Raw genomic sequence first — 19,018 nt, forward strand, 5'->3', positions numbered from 1 at the left:
CAGCAGGAAGGGTAAATGGGCAATCGAGCTGTTCTGCTGTATCAAGAGCAAGCTCAGGTCTCCTCTGTGAAGAGGGCTGCTCTGTAGCTACAAGGTCAGAAAACACTGGTCATTAGGGTTCTTTTGTACCTTCTCTGGCTTAGTGTCCCAACACTCCATCATGAGTGCCTGCATCCTATATAGCTGCACCTCTTCCGGCTGCCCAAGAACAGGACGGATCCCTTTGGACAGTTTCTTTGCAATCTGGAGCTGGTGTTGTCCTAGCACAGGCCGCTGACCTGACAGCAGCTCATACAGGACCATCCCATATGAGAACATGTCGACCTGGAGCCAGCAAACAAGAGAAAAAAAGAAGGGAAAACCTCCCTTGGTGGGTGGAAAGGAGAGCAAGGAACACCATGGTGGGAATTCAGCCCCACACATGAAGCCACCCATCCACAGCTGTCACCCAGGGGATGTCCCCATGGATACATCTCAGTTACCTTCTCATCATAGACTATGCGAGGTCTGATCTCAGGAGCTTGATAGCCTGGGGTGCCTTCCACACCAAGTGCCCCTTCGTGGAACGACTGCCGGGAGATTCCATAGTCAGAGAGTTTGATATTGATGTGCTCTTTGACATCCAGGGACCACACCAAAATATTGTCTGACTTCAGGTCACAGAAAATGATGTTCTTCTTATGCAGGTAGGCAAGGCCTGTTACAATCTGATAGGCTATTTTGTGTGTCAGCATGTGTCCCAGTGGTACAAAGGAAGACCCTGGAAGAACGGAACAGCCTGTCTTCAGTTTTTGTCATTGCAGTAACTACTTCTTTTTTCTCCCTTTCTCTTTCAAAATCCCAAGCAATAGCTAACAATCTTTTAAAACATCACTCAGTGCCATGACTTGAAATGATGCTGTTTGTGTTACTATACGTGTCTGACAGTTCTATTAGATTTTTTTTTTTAAAAACCCTTTCACTTCTAGACCCCTAAATCTTCTGGTGAAAATTAGTGTTTGACTGAAAACTGACACAATGCCAAGGTGCCGAGAGGGTCAGATGGCCTCCACCTATCTTGGAATTAGTGTCTTTAATTTGACAGCAACAGAAATACAGATAATTATGAGAGAATTTAGAGTGCCAGACACCCATCTGTGGGGGAAGAACACAGCATTACCCATGCAGCACTGAAGTGAGATGCACTTCTCATTAATTTGCAGATAAATTGAAAATCCAGGTCTCCAAAGTAGTTCTGAAAATCCTGAGCATCAATTTATACTAGGTTCCCAAAGGTACAGTTTAAGAGCAATTTGATCTCTTCCACTTCCCCTAGTCTGGAAAAAAAATCCTCTACAGTAAATCAAGCAGTAAATTAAATGTTGTTGACCATTTGTCACTACCATGACTCAGAGAGTGAGCTCTCTCAGGAGGAAGACCCTGTTTTTACCTTTTGAGTTTTCAGACAATACGGTGGTGAGGCTGCCCAGGGGGGCCAGCTCCAGGGCAAAGCAGAGAGGATGGATGCTGATGCCAATGAGGGAGACGATGCAGGGGTGCTGCAGGGAGTGGAGCATGCTGGCCTCCTGCCGGAACTCAGAGAAGTTCTTCATGGCATCCATGGCTCTCAGGTGTTTCAGCATGGTATCTGGCAAGACATACAAACCCCTTCTCACTCTCCAGCTGAGAAACCTAGTCAGAAACCCCTTGGAAGGTGTTAATCACTGAGTAATAACAGGGCTTACACCAAGAGCGGGGCTTTAAGTTGCTTTGTGTTGGTGCATGAGCTGCTAACAGACACCTCTGGCTATAATCAGGATATATTGGGATGCCTCAGGAAACAAGTGCTCCCGTGGTCCTCGGACACCAACCTGGAGCACGTCTGGCACACACTGTTCTCATCTTTCACCTGGATGACTTTGGAAAACTCATGTTCTGCTTTTTTAATGCAGGGACCCCTCTGGGGAAGGAGTCTTCCCTACTCTTTCCTGGCTGCCCTGCCAGAAGAGGGACCCTTCACAGTAATTGTTCTGCCAGTGGACACCACAGGCTGCTCAGGCAGGTCTAGTCTTTCCAAAGGTTGGTTGTCACTGAGACAGCAGCTGGTGTCCTCCACAGCTCAGGGGTTCATGGCATCCTTCCCTGACAAACATGAGAAAAGTAAGACACTTTCCTCTGTCCTTTGCCTCTGGACTGAGGCTCTGCTGGAAACTGGTGCTCAACAGCCAGCATGGGCAGTACAAGAGCCCATCCCAGCCTGGAGGAGCTGACAGGCTAAGAGAAATTTCAGATTTGCTTTCTATAGCTGCTGACATAGAGAGTGTAGAAGACTTATTCAAAGGTGGAGATCCACAGGTCTTTAGTGCAAATCCATGCAACCCACACTTCTCACTGCCAAACAGCTTGAGAACAGGAGATTAAGTCTTATCTCTCAGCCCAGTCAAGGGCTCTGCCCTATGGGTCCACCCACTGGCCTGCAGGACAGAAGCTTCCTGCAGTGCCAGTTACCTTCATCACTACAAATGCTTTCATGAAGGACTTAAAGATGTGTGCTCCTCCTCCACCACAAACACATCGATTTTGCTACACGTTTCAAAGCTGCATTTGAACAGGTGCTGCCAGCATCTGGGAGGGCTGAGGCTCTTTGGTCTTAGCTTGGTATCACAGGGTGCAAGAGCTGGTTCTCAAAACAGATTCCATGTATTGTACCTGCAGCTGAAGTGGGAGAACCTTTGCATTTTTTAATCTGAAATCTCTTCACAGCCACTGGTTTTCCTTGGTATCGTGCCCGATATATAACGGTCCCACTTCCACCCTGGCCAAGAACGTTGTTTTCATTTTCACTGCATTCCAGTTTGCTATTTTCCAGGAACAGTCTGCCAAAAAGAGATTGGGGCTTTTTAATTAACAGAAAAGTTTCAAGGACACTGTAAATCCATGTTTTTAATGTGATTTCCATTTTCCCAAATCCCTAATAGCTTCTTATCTTATCTACTGAGAGGACTGGATCACCTCAACTACCTTGGTCATCTCAATGCACTCTGTGCTGGCACATGTACAACAGATTTCTTGCAGAAAGAAGTAACCTGGGCAAATAAGCATAAAAAGGGCTTTTTACTGAGGCAATTTATCCTGCAAGAATCAAACAGATCTGGAAAGCACGTAAGTTCCTTCCCTAAGTAGTTAACATTTTTATATTTGTACCATTTACCTGTATTAACAGGTTATTTTGCTTTGTTTAGCTCCTGTTATTCTTTTCTCCACTGAGGCAGGACAGAATGTTTATGAACAGCCCCACACTCTGAAATATGATTATTCAAATCAGCTTACTGTTTCCAGGCTGCAATTCATCATTTTCCCACTCTTCCAGAGACTACTTTTACAGCTGTCCACACTTCAAACATCTCCACTCACCTCGCACCAGTCAAATAAATCTCCAAGAGATAGCACTGTGAGGAGGGGGGCTGTGATGGACCGATGGGTTGTTTGCCCAGAAAACCCTGTAAAATTACCCCAAGAAAGGAACAGGGGCCAGTGGGAGCAAAGAAAGCTCCACCAGCAGCCAACAGGACACAGTTTAGTCTAGGGTTCTCATGGCTCTGCACTGGGCAGAGGTCTGAGAGAGCATGAACTGAAAGAGATGTTGGTCTCCTGCCCTGCATGCTGTCAGGGGGTCTCTTGCTCTACACTCCAATAATAAGGGGTATGAGACTGAACCCATCTGGGAATGTAGTTAAGCAGCTTGAAGATTTGGCAGTGCTGCTGCTGTGGGTAGGGGAAGAGCTGTCTCAGCTGCTCAGGACTGCCACAATATGACAACACAGCAAACAGCCCACAGCCAGGAGCCCTGACTCAATGGGAATTCTCTAAGGGTGTCTATAGAAACTCACTCACCTACAAACTCTTCAAAACTGAAGGCAATTTCAGTGCCAGTCTTGTGACACAGCAGAACTTCCTTTTGGTTTTGCCATATTACAGTCTCCTTCCTGGGATCCCAGAAAGACTGCAGCTACAGAAAGTTCTGCCCAGAGTACTGAGCAATGCAAGACAGCTGTGGCTTTAAAAAGGGACTTTCACATTGCACCACAGGGACCTCAAAGGACCCCCTGAAGTGATGACTTGGGTCAGCACACAGCAATTGTCCAAGCAAGAGTGCTGACCACAAGGAGTGCAGTTTAGGATGACTTGTCGGAGCAGGGATTGAGAGCAGATGAATTTGTTTCCTGTGGTCAGCATGTTCCTCTAGCTAGGATAACTTAGTGAAAAACTCCAACCAGATGACATTGGTACACTGAAACTTAACCAAGAGCAATCAAAGAACATTACCTGGCAGGAAAGTCAGTCATGAAAAGCTCTGGGACCAGCTCTTGCAGAGAAACAGGGATGTCAGGGTGGTTGGGACAGGTGATGTAGTCCAGCTCGATGGCAGTCAGCACACAGTCCTCCATGTTGAAGTACTGCACATCCTCCGCCTTCTCGCCACCCTCACTCTCCTCTGGCCTGGAAGCTGCACAGGTGTGGCAGGGCACATACTGCTCCATCAGCAACGTGCCATCGCTCTCTGTGGCTGTGAGTGCTTCAGTGCAAGTGAGCAAAGAGGAAACATCACTCACACAAACTGAGAGGGAACAACAGATCCTCATGTATTCAAATGTCTACTGTCCCTACTGGTCCACTGGCTGAAAATGGTCACACTCATGAAAACAGCAGTTTATTTCAGCAGTGGATTCTACCAAGACTAAACCTTTGGGAGGGTCACACCCCTCCCACTGACTACAGAGGGACTTTGTGGCTACAGGCTGCATTAAATGCCTACAGTTAGGCGGGGTGAATACAGACCATAGCCTTTGAAGTCATGACTCTTCTCAAGCTTCAGTGTATCAACATTATCATTATTTTAGTCAAAGGGCAAATAAAATATTCATTTATCTTCATAACATGCAGAACACGAATATGTGAGAGTGCACAACTGCTTCCTCCAGAAAGCCTCCAATTAAGAGATTTTTGGCACTGCTTTCTAGACCAGTGTGGGACGACAAAGAAAACTTCAGATTTTGTTTTGGTTTTAAACAAAGTGTATTGGGGTTGCAAACAGCCTGCTGGGTAACAGCAGGATCTGTGCTGGTCAGAGGAAAAACAACTGCTGGAGTCAAGGAAGTTACCTTGGCACAGAGTCCTTGGTATCATATTCACTCGGGCCTCTCACATCACAATTTTATAAATTATAGGGTGTTAGAAATGGTGGGCAAATGCTGATCCCAGCTGATGCCAGAATGAGTTCTCTCATCAAGAGACAGTGCCAAGTCATTTGGGCCAAATCCTGTCCCTGCTTTGAGCACTGGAAGAATCTCTTGAACTCCTACAGAAGCAGGTCCTATTTGAACCGTCATGTTTCAGCCTCTTTGCTGTGACTGAGGAACTGAAAGGCACCACGTCTAGACCAAGGTGCCCTGGCAAAGAATCTTCATCTGTCTACAGGTTATCTGCTTTGCTTAAACTGTATTGGCTGGAGACTGTCAGAGCCTGAGGGGTCTTCAATGAACACACAATATTGTGCACCTGGAGAGCTCTGTCAAAGAACCTTCTGTTAAAAAGACATAATATTGCACAGAAAATTACAGTAGTTCTCTTACCAGGAAACCACTGGTCTATCAAAGAGTTGACATGATCTGTGATGAATGCCATTGCTGAAAAGTCTCTCACTTCTGACTGGCAAATTATTTTAATTCCACCACTTTTTTTCTTTTTCCAGTTCACATCAGAAGACTCAACACTGTGTAAGAAAGACAAAAAACAGACACATGAAGCTTTTGTGAAGTACCAGTGTCAACAAACTCCTTCTCACAGGAAACCTGAGTTACATAATAACACATTGTTCATAAGTAATCAAAGTAAAAAGCAATCTAGCTTTGAGTATGATTTTCAATTCAGTCTGTCCTGCAAAAGACTTTCAGAAGAGAATTCTTGCACAGAAATGCAGGTTGTTCACCATGGGTAAGTGCTACAGTAGGTCAGATGCAGAGAAAACCCCAGCCAAAGTAAACTGAGTATGATGGAGAGTTTTGACAGAAATGTCACATATAGAATGATGAAGGGTTAGGAGTGTTAAAAGTCAGTAATAAAACTCCAGTGGCATAATAATATTATTATTAATGTTATTAATAAAAATAATAGTATTAATAACATTAAGGATAATAAATATTAAACTTCCAGAAACTGTTTGGAAAAGCTTATGGACATAAGTTTTGTGTAATTCCAACAACAAAAAAAGAAGCTTTAATACAAAGACCTGGGTTCTGTAACTCCCTGAAATACATGGGGAGGTAAGAGTATGACCACCACCATGATCCATTATTATGGATTTCAGCCTGTGATTTGCAATGTCTGGGTCCAAGTCTCTACCCAGCTGCAGGCTGTCTAGATGAACTCAGGAAAGTCTCTGTGTCCTTCTCTTCTTGTCTCCAACCAGGCAACTGCACCCATGGTTCCATGGACTGGAACAGCAAATGCATCCGCAGCTACTACAAAGATGAAAGTCCGAAGTGGCTGCCTACTCTCTGCATTTGTGAAAGAACATGGACAGCAGGTTTTCTCCAGGCTTGCAGTCAGTGGCCACTCTGCCTTGGCCAGTTTAAACCAGTTGTCCACAGCCCCTGTTAACGCAGAAGCACCTCCATTGATCTGGATTGCTGCCAGACAGTGAAGTTTTAGTATTCAGTGGAAAACTCACTGAAGTAAGGAAGTCTCTGCATGTGAAAATGCACAATTTTATGCTGGCAAACAGTTCTGCTCTGAATATAGCTTTCTTGTTTTCAGGTCTCTTTAAAGTTGCACTTGCAATAACCTCTAAGGTTGACATATTCAGAACTGCCAAACAATCAGTAGCTCATCATTTTTGTCACCAGTTGTTACCAGATGAGTTATGTCTATTAGAAGAGCCTTCTACTGATGAGTGAGCATGTAACTGAGTCAGGCCCATTCATCTCCATTCAGATGATGTGTTTCATACACTCTATTAGTCCTCTGTCATGCGTGCAGCATTACAAACACAAATTACCTAAGATAGCCTCCATCAAAGGTAACGAACAGACCTTCCTGCCAGTAAACAGTGTGAGTCCTTTTGACTCGGAACGTGCTGCAGCGGTTCCTTTGGGTGCCTGTGAAGCTGTAGATGGTCACCTTTTTGTTTCTTGTCTTGGTGTTCTTCTTGTTTTCAAAAAGCTGAAACAAGCAGAAAAAAAATTACATTATTTAAGCTTCTCATAAAATGTTGTTTTAACCGAGTAATAAGGTGACTTTTTCTTTGGCCTTTACAGGTGCTATCGTACCGGTTCCACTGAAGAGCCCTTTTTGCTCATTAAAAAAATTGCAGTGGAATGAAAATACACACAGTAAAAGCTGGTTTTCCAGAAACTGAAATATTTATCATGCCACTCAAAAAGGAAGAATTTTATATCAGTGAACAAAGTTAACTCTAAAACTGTGACATTTGTTACATGAATTCTGCATTTGCAAAAGTCTTACAAACTTAAAGAAAAGCTACATGTTCTAGTGAATGACTAAGTCTGCCCTCAATGTAGAGAGTTAACTTTTCCACCTGTTTCAGTGGGAGGAAGATGGCTTTTCTCCAAGACACTTCAAGCCAGCACTGAGAGCAAAATGTATTTTTGTTTTAAAACCAAAGACTTAATCTGCAGAACTGCACTGCCCTCATTGCTCCAACCCATGTCTGCAGATGGGTCTGATCCCTGGGGTCCTTTCCATTCCCTGGATGAGGGCCCTAGCAAAGGTGCTCTAGAGTTATGTAGTGCTCATAAGGATCTAAGGAAGGGGTTGCCAAGGCAGCTCATTAAAACATGTAAAAGTTATTACATGGCTTGGGAAGTCTGGAACACAGAGGACCTTAAAAAAACAAGTATCATGTTTTCCATGTTCTGTCCATCAGTGACAGAACACAGTTTACATGGATAGCTGTTAAGAAGATAGCACAGCAGTACTAAAAATATTTTGCAGGTATTTATTATGGTTTCCAGCAGAGCCATGTTTTCAGATATATAAGCTGCTGCAAAAACATGTCTGTAACATCAAAATTCACTTAGCTTTCAGACCCTTGCAAACATGACTTTAATCACATGCACACCACTTGCACTAATAGGTGCCTGCTTGCACTCATTATCCCATTAAGGTAACAGTCCTGTAATTTGCTTCTCATTTAAATTCATATAGATTCAGATAGCTGACTTTGGTGGAGCAATTCCAGATCTTTTCTGGCAAATGGTGTGAGCAGAGTCTGGCCCAGCGGAGCGGTCACGGACAAGAGCTGCAGGCAGAACTCCAATTACTTGTAATTGGAAGATGCTGGAGGTACAGAGACCTTCCAGGGGATCATGTTATAAAGAGGCCATGGAGAAGGCTGGCTCTCTTCCCCAGCGCCAATTTGTTGTTCTGAATGACACCCACTGTGAAAACACAATCAGATTTTGATTGCAGAGTCTCATCTCTCCCAGTTTACTCAAACAGTGTTATTAAAGTCTGAGACTGAGGCAAGCTGGATGTGAAGAGAAAGCCACTTATATTGAACAACAGTTTCAGCTGTCTTCTTTTGCTTGCAGAGACATACAGTAACTTACCTGGAGGTCCATCTCTGCCAGGCTGATTAACATTCGGGCTATGAATCTTTGCCAAAAGCCAACTGGGACAAAACTCATCTTGAAGACCCTTTGGACCATGTTTGTGGTCTGGTGGCAGAGCCCATGGATATCTAATGCTGGCTTGGTAGGAAGCAGATGAGGGAGGAGGTAGCTGAAACACATCAAATGCAACAGCTGAAATTTTAGCTAGAGCTTATAACAGTGACTACATTGTTACTGGATAATAAGGCAATTCAGTCTCCAAAGAGATTTTTAATGGCACAGCCTACTGCATATAAAAAAGCTTTTAGACTAAAGGCACTGCAGCAATACATGGAGAAATTCATTTACACTATGGAAGCAAGCAAAGGCAAAACAGACATTACATAATTCAGCCAGGGCTATTGGACAGGGCTAAAACTGATGTAATGAGCAGGACATTTGAGTAATCACAAATTAAACACATTAAAATATAAGAGTTATTAGACCAGCTGTGATGCTGGGACTCATTTTTTGGTATCTTTACTACTCAGCTCTGGTAGTAAGCAGAGAATTACAGCTGTAGTCCTACGTGGAACAGAAGATAAATGCAAAAATAACCTACAGCAACTCAACTTCAGTAAGACCAGAAGGCGGGAAGAGGAGGTGTCGTGGGAGGTGGCAATGAGGCGGTTACAGGCTGCGGGAACCGGACTGCTCTGGCGCTCATCCCAGTTCCAGAAGGAGAGCATCTCATGGGTCAACATGACAGGGTTTCCTGCTGCACCATACTGCAGCTGATGGACTCCCTTCCACATCCCTGACAAATTCCTAGGGCAAAAGCTCACTTTGCCAGACTGATGCCAGCAGAGGTACTACCTGTCTCACTCAGTCTCCTCAGTTATTAGGTTCTTTGCCCAGGTGTTGAGCAGACTGAGTGCTATGAGAGTCTGACAGGTTGGAAGGAACAGAGCTACTCTGGTGGAGAGGACCACCAATAGTTTACAAACTATTTGCAGTAAGCACAGAGTATTCAGCTATCCTGATCTTTTTATTTGGGAAGCTAAAACTTCTTGGAATACTTGGACTGTTCTGAAATGAATGAGCTTAGGGCTTTCAATGCCTGCTCCTAAATCTCTTGACAGTGACACTCTTCTGCACCAAATACATTCCAAAAATCTTATTTGCTTATAAGTAGGAACATGGCTGTTTTATCAGCAATGAGCCTGAGAAAATGTGTTGGCATCTGGGGCTTATCACTGAGGGGCACAATGACAGCAGTGAGGCAAATGGCCAAGGAATTGACCAAAATAACAGCAGCAGGGACTAGACACTCAACTAGAACGAATGCTGGGTCCAAATCCAATGCTTTAAGCCTATCACATTTTCTCTCTAGCAGCTGCAGTATTCTGTAAAACCTGAAATATCAGCTCAGAAAAAACAGCCTTCACTAGACAACAGCTCTCTCCATATGTCACAGCCCATAACATCTGATGATGTTTTACATTATCAGATTATCTGTTCCATGAAATGTCTTTGGAACGTAAAACTGATAAAAATTTCTCTTCACTTAAATAAGAATGGTCACACTTTCAGCGCTATTTTAACAAGCAGAAAAAAGCTAAATTCCGTGCACCTTAGGCAGAAAAGTAGAGTGCATCAAACTAAAAGTTCCTGCTCTATAAAGGTGGATGCATCATATGACAGCAAATACATTTTCCTCAGCATATCCAAGAAAGGGTCTAGGATTATAAGAAGGTCAGTGAGGCCCTTCTGGACCACAACTATCGAGTGGATTATAATACAGATGGTGATTCAATGCTCTTGAACAACAGCCAATGCAAATTCTGAAAATATGTGAAACATGCCCCCATCCACCCTTTCAGAACAGAAACTGGCAGCTGCTTCTCTACTGACTGCACAGAAATCCTATCTGGCAATCTAGACAATAATTGCAGAAGCACAGTAACAAATAGCTGCTCTGTGTCTGGCTAGTACATTAAATTAATCCAACCTGCTATAGCTACAGTCCATGAGTGGGAAGAATATTCTGCTAATGTGGCTTGGATCACCCTAAAAAAGATTGGGCAGGCCATGAAAAAGCAGTTTCCTTGTTTCCGAAGCACAGACAATGTAATTGCCTTGGAGAAAAATGGCAGATAGTAACAAGGAGTCCAAAAGGCATTTTGGACTAAGCAGAAACATTGCTGCTTTATCTGTGTTAAGCCTGAGAAAATTTGTTGGCATCCGGGTCTGGATAAGTGACAGGCATAATGACAGCCCAGAGAATGCTGCACTTGTGCTGGCATTCAGAGCTCCCCAAAGGCTCAGGGCGGGTGCAGCCATGCTGGCCTGGAAGGGCAAGGAAGTGAAATGCTAATGGCCCATCCAAAGTGCAATGCAATGATGGCTTCGCCCTTAACACAACAACAGGCTGTCACCAGGCAGATGGGAGAGAGAAAAATAGCAGGGAACTCTGCCCAGAGGAAAGGAGACGGGGGCAGAGGGGAGGAGGACTCATTAACATTTAACTAGCATGAGGTTTCCTAGAACATTTCTAGGAAAACTATTGATCAACACCTAGTGAGGCTACAAATTAAGAAAATCACGTTGCTTCTGAAGGTGCACTCGTCTGATTTCACTAGAGATAAAACACTACTTTCAGAGCTGACCTAATTATTGATTACCCAAATTTTTCAGCCATACTGTGGAGTGAGGATCTTTCACCGCAAACAGATGACTCCAGCCCATCTATATTTCAGGCCTGGCAGCCACAAGCCTCACATCCTCTCTCAGCTGCAGCTGTGCCAGCTGAGTACCTACAGCTTCCACCTGCTCATGACCACACCCCTGGTGGTGTCACTGTCCCTCCCTGCTGGTGGCTGAGCCTGTCACCAGCCTTAATGCACCCAAGCAGACAAAGATCTGCTTCAGAAGGCTTTCCAACTAGCTTGTTGGGACCAAAGGATCCTCATGCCAGGAAACACAGCCCAAATGGATGGGTACCTTCTGTTACACTGTTAAACCCACTAAAATATTTTCTCATAGCAAGATCCTTGTCAAGACAACCATTTATATTGACAAAGCCTGTTTATATTTGATGATTAAATGGCCTGGCTAAGCGTCTCTATCACCATACCTGTTATTGGCCACAGGCAGTGCAATTTCAAACTTGGCCAAGAACTGGAAGTACTGCTCTTCAGTTTGCTCAGTGAAACCTGTCCCAACCAGCAGCATCCTGAGATCCTCTGCTCTGATGACTCCATTTTTAGCTACAGACTTGGAGCTCTTGATGTTGAAAATCCTCTGTAGACACTCTGAGAGCCAGACAGGGTCAAGGAAGTAGAGGTTTCTCAGGCCATGGCTTGTGTCTGGGAAGTGCAGTAGTGTACCTGTTTCTATCAGAAAATTAATTGCTGCAAAAAATGAAGAATTGTAGATCAGCAACTGACCAGCATTAGGAAACCACAGTGCAGATGAGTAAGATGATGAGAGAGCCTGTGCAGTTTTATCCATAACAGATATAGTCAGCACGTAGCCAAGACAAGAGAATAACCTATCTGAAGAGTGCTGCTATCTGGCACTCTACTTGTAAAACCCACATCTCACTGCTTTACAGTCAGTATTTCTGTCCCCATCAAACCTCCCCCTCCTGCCATCCTCACAGGGAAGGGCCTTCCCTGGCTCCTGCAGAGCCAGGCCTCCACAGATCACAGGACAGGGGACCTACAGAGAAGACAGCCTTGAAACTATAGCAACCCACATTCTTCACAGAGCAGAAATAAAATCAGACAAAGCTTGTTTTTAAAAAAAATAAAATAAAATTAGTAGACTTAGACCACCCTAGAAACTTCCCAGCCCTCTTCCCCAAAGCCTCATTACTGATTTTGTATCTTGCCAGTTTCCAAAGTGACCTTTACAAAGGTGTGGAGAACACTGTTTTTTTGCATACCAATTATCTGCTGGGCTTTTTTCCCCTCTGTTTTTATTATTCATTGAATATTTAAATTAGTCACACATATTGACTAATAATAATTGACCAATAAATTACTGGTCTGCTCTGACCTACCAGTTTGCAAGTCTTCATAGTCTTTGATATCATTTCCAGGCGTTTGCTCAATCATCAGTTCTATTTGTCTGTCTGTTAAATACTGTACATCATCATTCTGACTCCTCCTATGCTGTTCTGCAAGAACAGCTTCTTGAAGACTAAGGTAACTTCTTGGTATCTGCAAGCCACATGAGAAAAACAGCAGGATCAATATTAGACAGCAATCACTGCTAGAGATGAACTGGCTATGTCATCTCCCCTTTACTGGGATTTTACAGTGCTGTCTTTTCCCAAAGCCAGATAGCCATCTTATACACTTCACATGCCTCCTACATCAACAGTAACTCCTAAAGTTCACCTCCCAGTCCAAAAGTAAGTCCCTAAAAAGCTCCCTTTTGGTAAGGATCACCACTAGAAAGCACAATTCTCACCAATCTCCCTGCAAGTTTCTGTGAACAAATTGAGCTGCCGACATCCTTCATGTTGCAAGTGACGTGAAAAATCAGCTGCCGGAGTCTCTCGAGGCCTTCCAGAGTCTTACATGAGAGCTCACTGCAAAAGTCATGCAAGAGTGAAGATTATCAAACCTTATCAGCACACTGGCTTCCTTTCCAGGCTCACTTTCTCTTATCAGTGACTTTAAATTTCCTGTGGTGGATGCATGGGAGGAAAGCTGTCAGTGAGCATTTTTAGCTTTGGAGAAAAATACAAAGCAGCCTAGAAAAAGATATGTAAGGTCAACGTCTGCTCTGCCTGCTTCACTCACTGTGCCCTGCTCTTCTGTCCCCTGTGCACCATGATCTCTGGGGACCCCCCTGGTAGACTGACTAAAGTTATCACCCCCTTTCTCTTCAGTGCTTCACATGTCCTGGAAGGGAATGCAGGGAGGAGGAAGACACTTGTGCTCCAGCAACCGCTGGAGATGAGTCCAGTTCTCCCCACCTCAGATCAAAGAGGCCGATGATGACTACCAGACACCTTTTCCCACCCTCATTCCGGCCCTTGCTCAGCTGGATCCTGTGATCTGGGAATTAAGGCTTAGATCCTAAAAGCTGGCCTTCATCATCTCTTTAACAACTAAAAACCTGCTCTCTCTAGCTCCTACTATTTTTAGTCTTTTTGTGGTCTGGATAAGAATGGTTCTCTTCCACTTTCCTCAACAAAGGCTCTTTCTAACTGATCCTACACATGTTCCTATGACAAACAGAACATCTTTTCCTAAAGCAGTATGCTTTAATCTTAAACCTCAGCCACCAGTGCTCCCACTGGGATGCTGGAGAACCAGCACTGTTAAGAGCACCCTGGGCTCACCCACACAACAGATGCTCCTCCAGCTGCCCAGGGCACTGCTCTGAAGAGCCCCATCCAGGTGGACAATGGGGTGTGAAGGAGGGGCAGGGGTGAGAGGAGGCAGGAAATCAGGCACAGCTCTGACTGGAAGGAAATGCAGGGGGAAAGGAAGGTGAAGAAGAGGAACACGTGGGTTGTGGGGCAGGGGGGGGAGAAAATCTCCTTGAGAAAGAATGATTGAGATCATGGTAGGATGCTCTGTGGTGATGGGAAAAGAGGCTTGAGGAGACCTGAGCACAAAGCTTTCTCTTTTTTACTGAGAGCCTCTGTGCCTCACATTGAGTCCCTGGTATTCCTAACAGGAAAGAGCCAGCTGGGATGATTGCATCTGTGGAGCAGAGCGTGGGAGGTCTCCTCATGGCTTTGCCAGGCAGCAGATGCAAAGTCCTGGGGACATGGCAGTGCCCTTCTTTACTTGCCAGACACCACCTGCTTGTGCCCCAGGCACTGCTAATTTCACACTGTTTGGTGCCAACCTGATGCATCCATGCTCCTCCTTGCTGTGCAGTCCCTTGGCTGACAGACCCACTTCTTTCTCAGCTGAAGAAGCCTCCTTTCCCCAAGGGATCTTGAGACAGCATCTCTGTTACCACACACTGGTTTGGACTGGCAGGAGCTCAGGGACTGACCTCCTCCTGGCCCTGCCAACACTGCCACATGAGCTGCCTTCTCACATCAGGTACAAAAGGTTCCCACGCAGGCTCCCCTTAACAAAGCCCACAGCTCCCACCTGTAACAGTCATGCTCTTTCTCAAGCTTTGCATAGTTAATTAATTCAATCTGTACCGTCTCTGCTTGTGACTATAAACTATCACTGTTTTATGGTGAGAAACCTGAATGAAGCAGGAGCTCTAAAACAGGATGGCCAAGGTCATGACTTTGGAGCTTCCAGCTCTCAGCCCCATGATCAGACCGCTGGGCAACATTGAACTTCTCTCTGATTATGCTACATTATCTCTGTCAAAAATAGATGGAATGCTGATGAGTCCTTAAATCAGTTCCGTTGCCAAGGAGATCAAGGATTATAAAATTGTTCAAAGTGACATAAAATGAAGTGCCTGAGCTTCACAAAGGCACAAGTACTTACTGCAGGTGCTGGAACGTGATATCGGGGAAGCCAGTTGCTCTGGAGCCAGAGGGAGACCGACAGAGAGCCAAGACATATGCCCTCAGAGTTGCTATCCTCTCAACACGGAATTTAGTTTCAATTAAATCAAGGTGAGTTCCTACCACTAACACCACTGAATTTGGAGCTTTGGCCTGTAAGAGAAAACACTGACAATGATCTCATAGAGATTATGTTGTGGCAAATTCAGCAAGGACGTGAACAGTATAATATTTAGAGGGGATAGTCATATACATTAATAAAAAGGAATATATATCTATACAATAGAGGCAACCTGTTGTGGCAGCCTGTCAACAGCAACAAATTATCTGAGTATTAAAGAAGTTCTCCTGCAGAATATGACTTAATCATCTGCTGCTGCTGCAGAGCAGAAAACTGTCAGTTTGGGTTTATTACACCAGGGCTTAACATAAAGGGAGATGCCATGTGGTATTAACTTGCTACAAGCAAGCTAAATTACAGGAACTACGTCTGCCCAGACCAAGGAAAAGAAGTTAGCTTAACCTGTAGCTAGAAGATCTAACTTGGATATCCTGAAAAAGGCCAGTTACTCTCTAGAATGGATACTTGGAGAAGTTATACAAACTTTTTCACTGGAGGCATATGGAGAAGTGAGATAAGCTGCTAGAAATGTCTGAATCTACTTAATCCTGAATCAGTGCAAAGGAATGGATTAAATGATCTTGTGGTTTCTTCCAGCCCTTCCATGATTCTATCACTGGACTGGCACGTATCCTGATTTCAGGGAACATGCTGCCAAATGCAATGGGTTTGCACAGGCTTCAGCAGGGATCAGCATGCTGCTCCAAATGACACAGACCACATAAGAACATTCAGCTGCAGAAATATATGCTTATTTGCAGTCAATTAGCTTTTCTCTCATGATGCCTACTGGACTCTCAAACCTGAATGACACCAAACCTGATCTCTGCAGACACAGGAGTGTTGGCTGTACCAAGTCAGCCTAAAGGCCCCACTTGGCCCAATATTGTGCTTGGAGGCTAATGAAGAAGAGTATAAGCATTTAGAGATTTTCCCTTGTGTTTTCTCCCAGTATCCAGCAACCTACAGTTTATCAGCTTCCTGAGCATGAGACAGTATCTCTGAGTTAATAGAACTTGATGGATTTTTCTTCTACTCATCTGTATTTTCAACTTCTGACACCCACAGCACATCATAGTTCAAATAAACTCCACAGATTAGATCTCCGTTGTGTTTAGGATACTTCCTATTGTTGTTTCAAAGCCACAATCTCATTATTTCATTTGACTTCTCCTAATTCTTCTACTGTAAAAGATCATGAACAAAGACTCCCTTGTGGTTTTCTCCTTATCCCTGGTAAGTCTAGATGCTGCTCTCCTTGTTTGCCTCTTTCCCAAGCTGAAGAGGCCTAATCTATCTAATTGCTGTGCACTCAGAAACCTTTCCATGCATCACATTCATCTTTCTCTCTATCTTTTCTGAAGCTCTTATGTGCTTGCTGGGATGTATTAAGGACACGGGCACATCATATCTTTTTAAAATACCATGAGTATGCTTTTGGCTTTGTTACCTAGTCTGGGGTTTTGATTGCTGCTGACCATTAAGCTAGTATTTTTTTCATGTCAAGATGTTTCTTTATTTTGAGAGGCACTAGCGTAGAGCCCATTTTTGTGTAATGTTAAGACAGATATCAAATAATAAACACAAAAATTATGAACGTGGTATTATAAAAAAATAAATCAACACCAAAGAATTCACTGCAGCACTGAGTCTCAGCTGAGAGCTGCCTGGTAGATACTCTCCAGCTTACCTGAATCTAAAGTGTTAAAAATATGACCTCAAGACTAATATGTGTCTAACCCACACAAGAAAGAAAATGCTTCCAACCCCCCTTGGAGCACAGTGTGGTCAAACACTAATTCCAAAATAAGTACGTTTAGCCTGACTTAGCAAGGGTTTATAAATCAGCTTTTGTTTCATTCTCTGATGTGTGTGAGGGAGAACAAAGCAAATGATAAATTTAAACCATTAAATATAGCGAGACGCCTACAGCGCAATGGAAAATGAATTCCAAAAGCTATGCAAAATTCATAGCTTGCTGAGCTTTTAAAAGCAGACCAAGAAGAATCTGTAATATCACATATCTGTGTGCTGAGCTACTACTTGATAAATAAGACACCCTAGAGTCCACCAGTGACTTCTTACCTCAATGTTCAGCAACCAGAACTGTAAGTTTGCCACAGCTTCTTCCCCCAGTGCCAAGTTCCATACTACCAAATACAAAGCTTTGTCTGTGAAGAAACACTGATTGACTGTAGACATGCTCGCTGGGCCTCCAATATCCCAGACATTGAACTCCACTGAATCAACCTACTTAGACAAAGAGAAGTGTTCAAATCAAACAGTTGCAGTAAATCACAGGGAGATAATAGCTGAAGTATAAACCTACGCCTGCATAATGTATGAAACAAGAAGGGTTTCAATGTCCTAATTGTGCCTCCAGGAAAGAAAAATCAACAAGCAATTGTTAAGCATGGCTACCACTTCCCCACAGGAAATCAAGACTAATTACTTGCTGCTAAAAAGATAGAGGTGCCCTTGATGCTGGTAAATCTCCTGTTAATGCTGTAGATTCTCCAGGACAAACAAGGGTCTTATTCTGAGCCCTCTATTTCACTGCATCTTGAATAGAAGCTGTTTCATCCTTGTCTGTGCCACGCTTGACAGGACTGTTGAAGCGCTTATCAGCCACTGCTAGGGGAACAGGAAACCTTCTGCTGAAATCACTTCCAGTGAGCTCAGCCCTGCCTGAGCCAAACAGAATATAGATGCTCAGGAGATGGGAAACTTCTCAAGCCTTTCATGAACACCTCCTGCACATTGCTCAGAGGCTTCTGACATGTGTGTCACACCAGAGATGGACCAGAAGTGCAGCTACTGTAAATGAGGCTCACTGATTTTGGGGGGGAAGTGTAAATGGAGGCCTCTCCAGCTCTGGCTCTCTTCCAAGTATCTCAGTATCCACAACAGCACTAAGAGGGAGAGGGAGCATGGATCTCTGCTTACATGGTATTCAGGCTCCCAGTTGCAGCAGGGAGCACATACATCCCTTGGAGGCTCTGGCCGTGAATCGCTTGGCACGGGGGAGGCAAGAACCCTATGGCTGAGCAGAAGGCCAAACCTTGCCCCAGCCACCATCCTCAGAACTGCATGGAACACTGAGTGGGCTGTTACTGGTCCAGGTCCAAGTCCTGACCGATCCCACACGATGTTACCCTACAAGATTTCAGCAAGGACCTAAATATCTCAGTAGGGCTCTGATCTCCTAGCATAGTCCCAGTTTAAAGTCTCCCAGAAACAGCTGGAAAAACTTCCATATTGTTTAAACAAAGTCTTAACTAGCACCAGGACTGCTTTGTTCATCCAAAAGACCTTCAGTTGTGGTTGCCTGTATGGAGAGACAGAGACTCAGAGGTAAGGACAAAAGCTGTGCAGCATCTGGATCCCACTCCAGGTCTCTGGTGCTGTCTAGGTTTTTCTTTTATTCAATTTTCAACAGAAAATGCACAAATCCCTTCTCCTACCAAGGTCTTCTCTTTAAAGAGTCAGGCTGTGCTTGCTCTGTTTCTTTCTGTCTTTGACCTGGCACTCTTCACTGCAGGACTGCTGAACTCAGTAGACTTCTCCACCCCTTCCCAAACAGTCTGGTGGTCAGGGCTTTTCATCTGGGAAGGGAGATCCATGTGTTTACACACTCTCAGCTCTGACAAGACCTCAGGACCAATTCTGCATGCTCTAATCCCTGTGTTACTATGCAGGCAATGGTCAGGGCCATTTAAAAGTCTCTAAAATGCTTAATCATAGAATCATAGAATCATAGAATCTTAGGGACTGGAAGGGACCTCGAGAGATCATCTGGTC

The 19,018-nt window shown here is 44.2% G+C and overlaps 1 protein-coding gene across 1 annotated transcript in view; it reads right to left on the reverse strand.

Moving 5' to 3' along the window:
• The window catches only part of LRRK1 (leucine-rich repeat kinase 1), a 75,862-nt gene that overhangs the window by 13,640 nt on the left and 43,204 nt on the right, over nt 1–19,018 (reverse strand). Inside the window, exons 15-27 of the mRNA XM_009995305.1 lie at nt 17,303–17,467; nt 15,077–15,249; nt 13,071–13,191; nt 12,658–12,817; nt 11,728–12,004; nt 8,610–8,781; nt 7,037–7,200; nt 5,613–5,752; nt 4,306–4,555; nt 2,689–2,855; nt 1,430–1,627; nt 483–760; nt 130–324 (exon numbers count right to left, since the gene is read on the reverse strand). Coding sequence (XP_009993607.1) covers nt 130–324; nt 483–760; nt 1,430–1,627; nt 2,689–2,855; nt 4,306–4,555; nt 5,613–5,752; nt 7,037–7,200; nt 8,610–8,781; nt 11,728–12,004; nt 12,658–12,817; nt 13,071–13,191; nt 15,077–15,249; nt 17,303–17,467 — 2,460 coding nt within the window. The remainder of the gene's footprint in view (nt 1–129; nt 325–482; nt 761–1,429; nt 1,628–2,688; nt 2,856–4,305; nt 4,556–5,612; nt 5,753–7,036; nt 7,201–8,609; nt 8,782–11,727; nt 12,005–12,657; nt 12,818–13,070; nt 13,192–15,076; nt 15,250–17,302; nt 17,468–19,018) is intronic.

This window comes from Chaetura pelagica, unplaced genomic scaffold (assembly GCF_000747805.2).
Source record: "Chaetura pelagica isolate M959 unplaced genomic scaffold, ChaPel_1.0 scaffold453, whole genome shotgun sequence".
NCBI lineage: Eukaryota > Metazoa > Chordata > Aves > Apodiformes > Apodidae > Chaetura > Chaetura pelagica.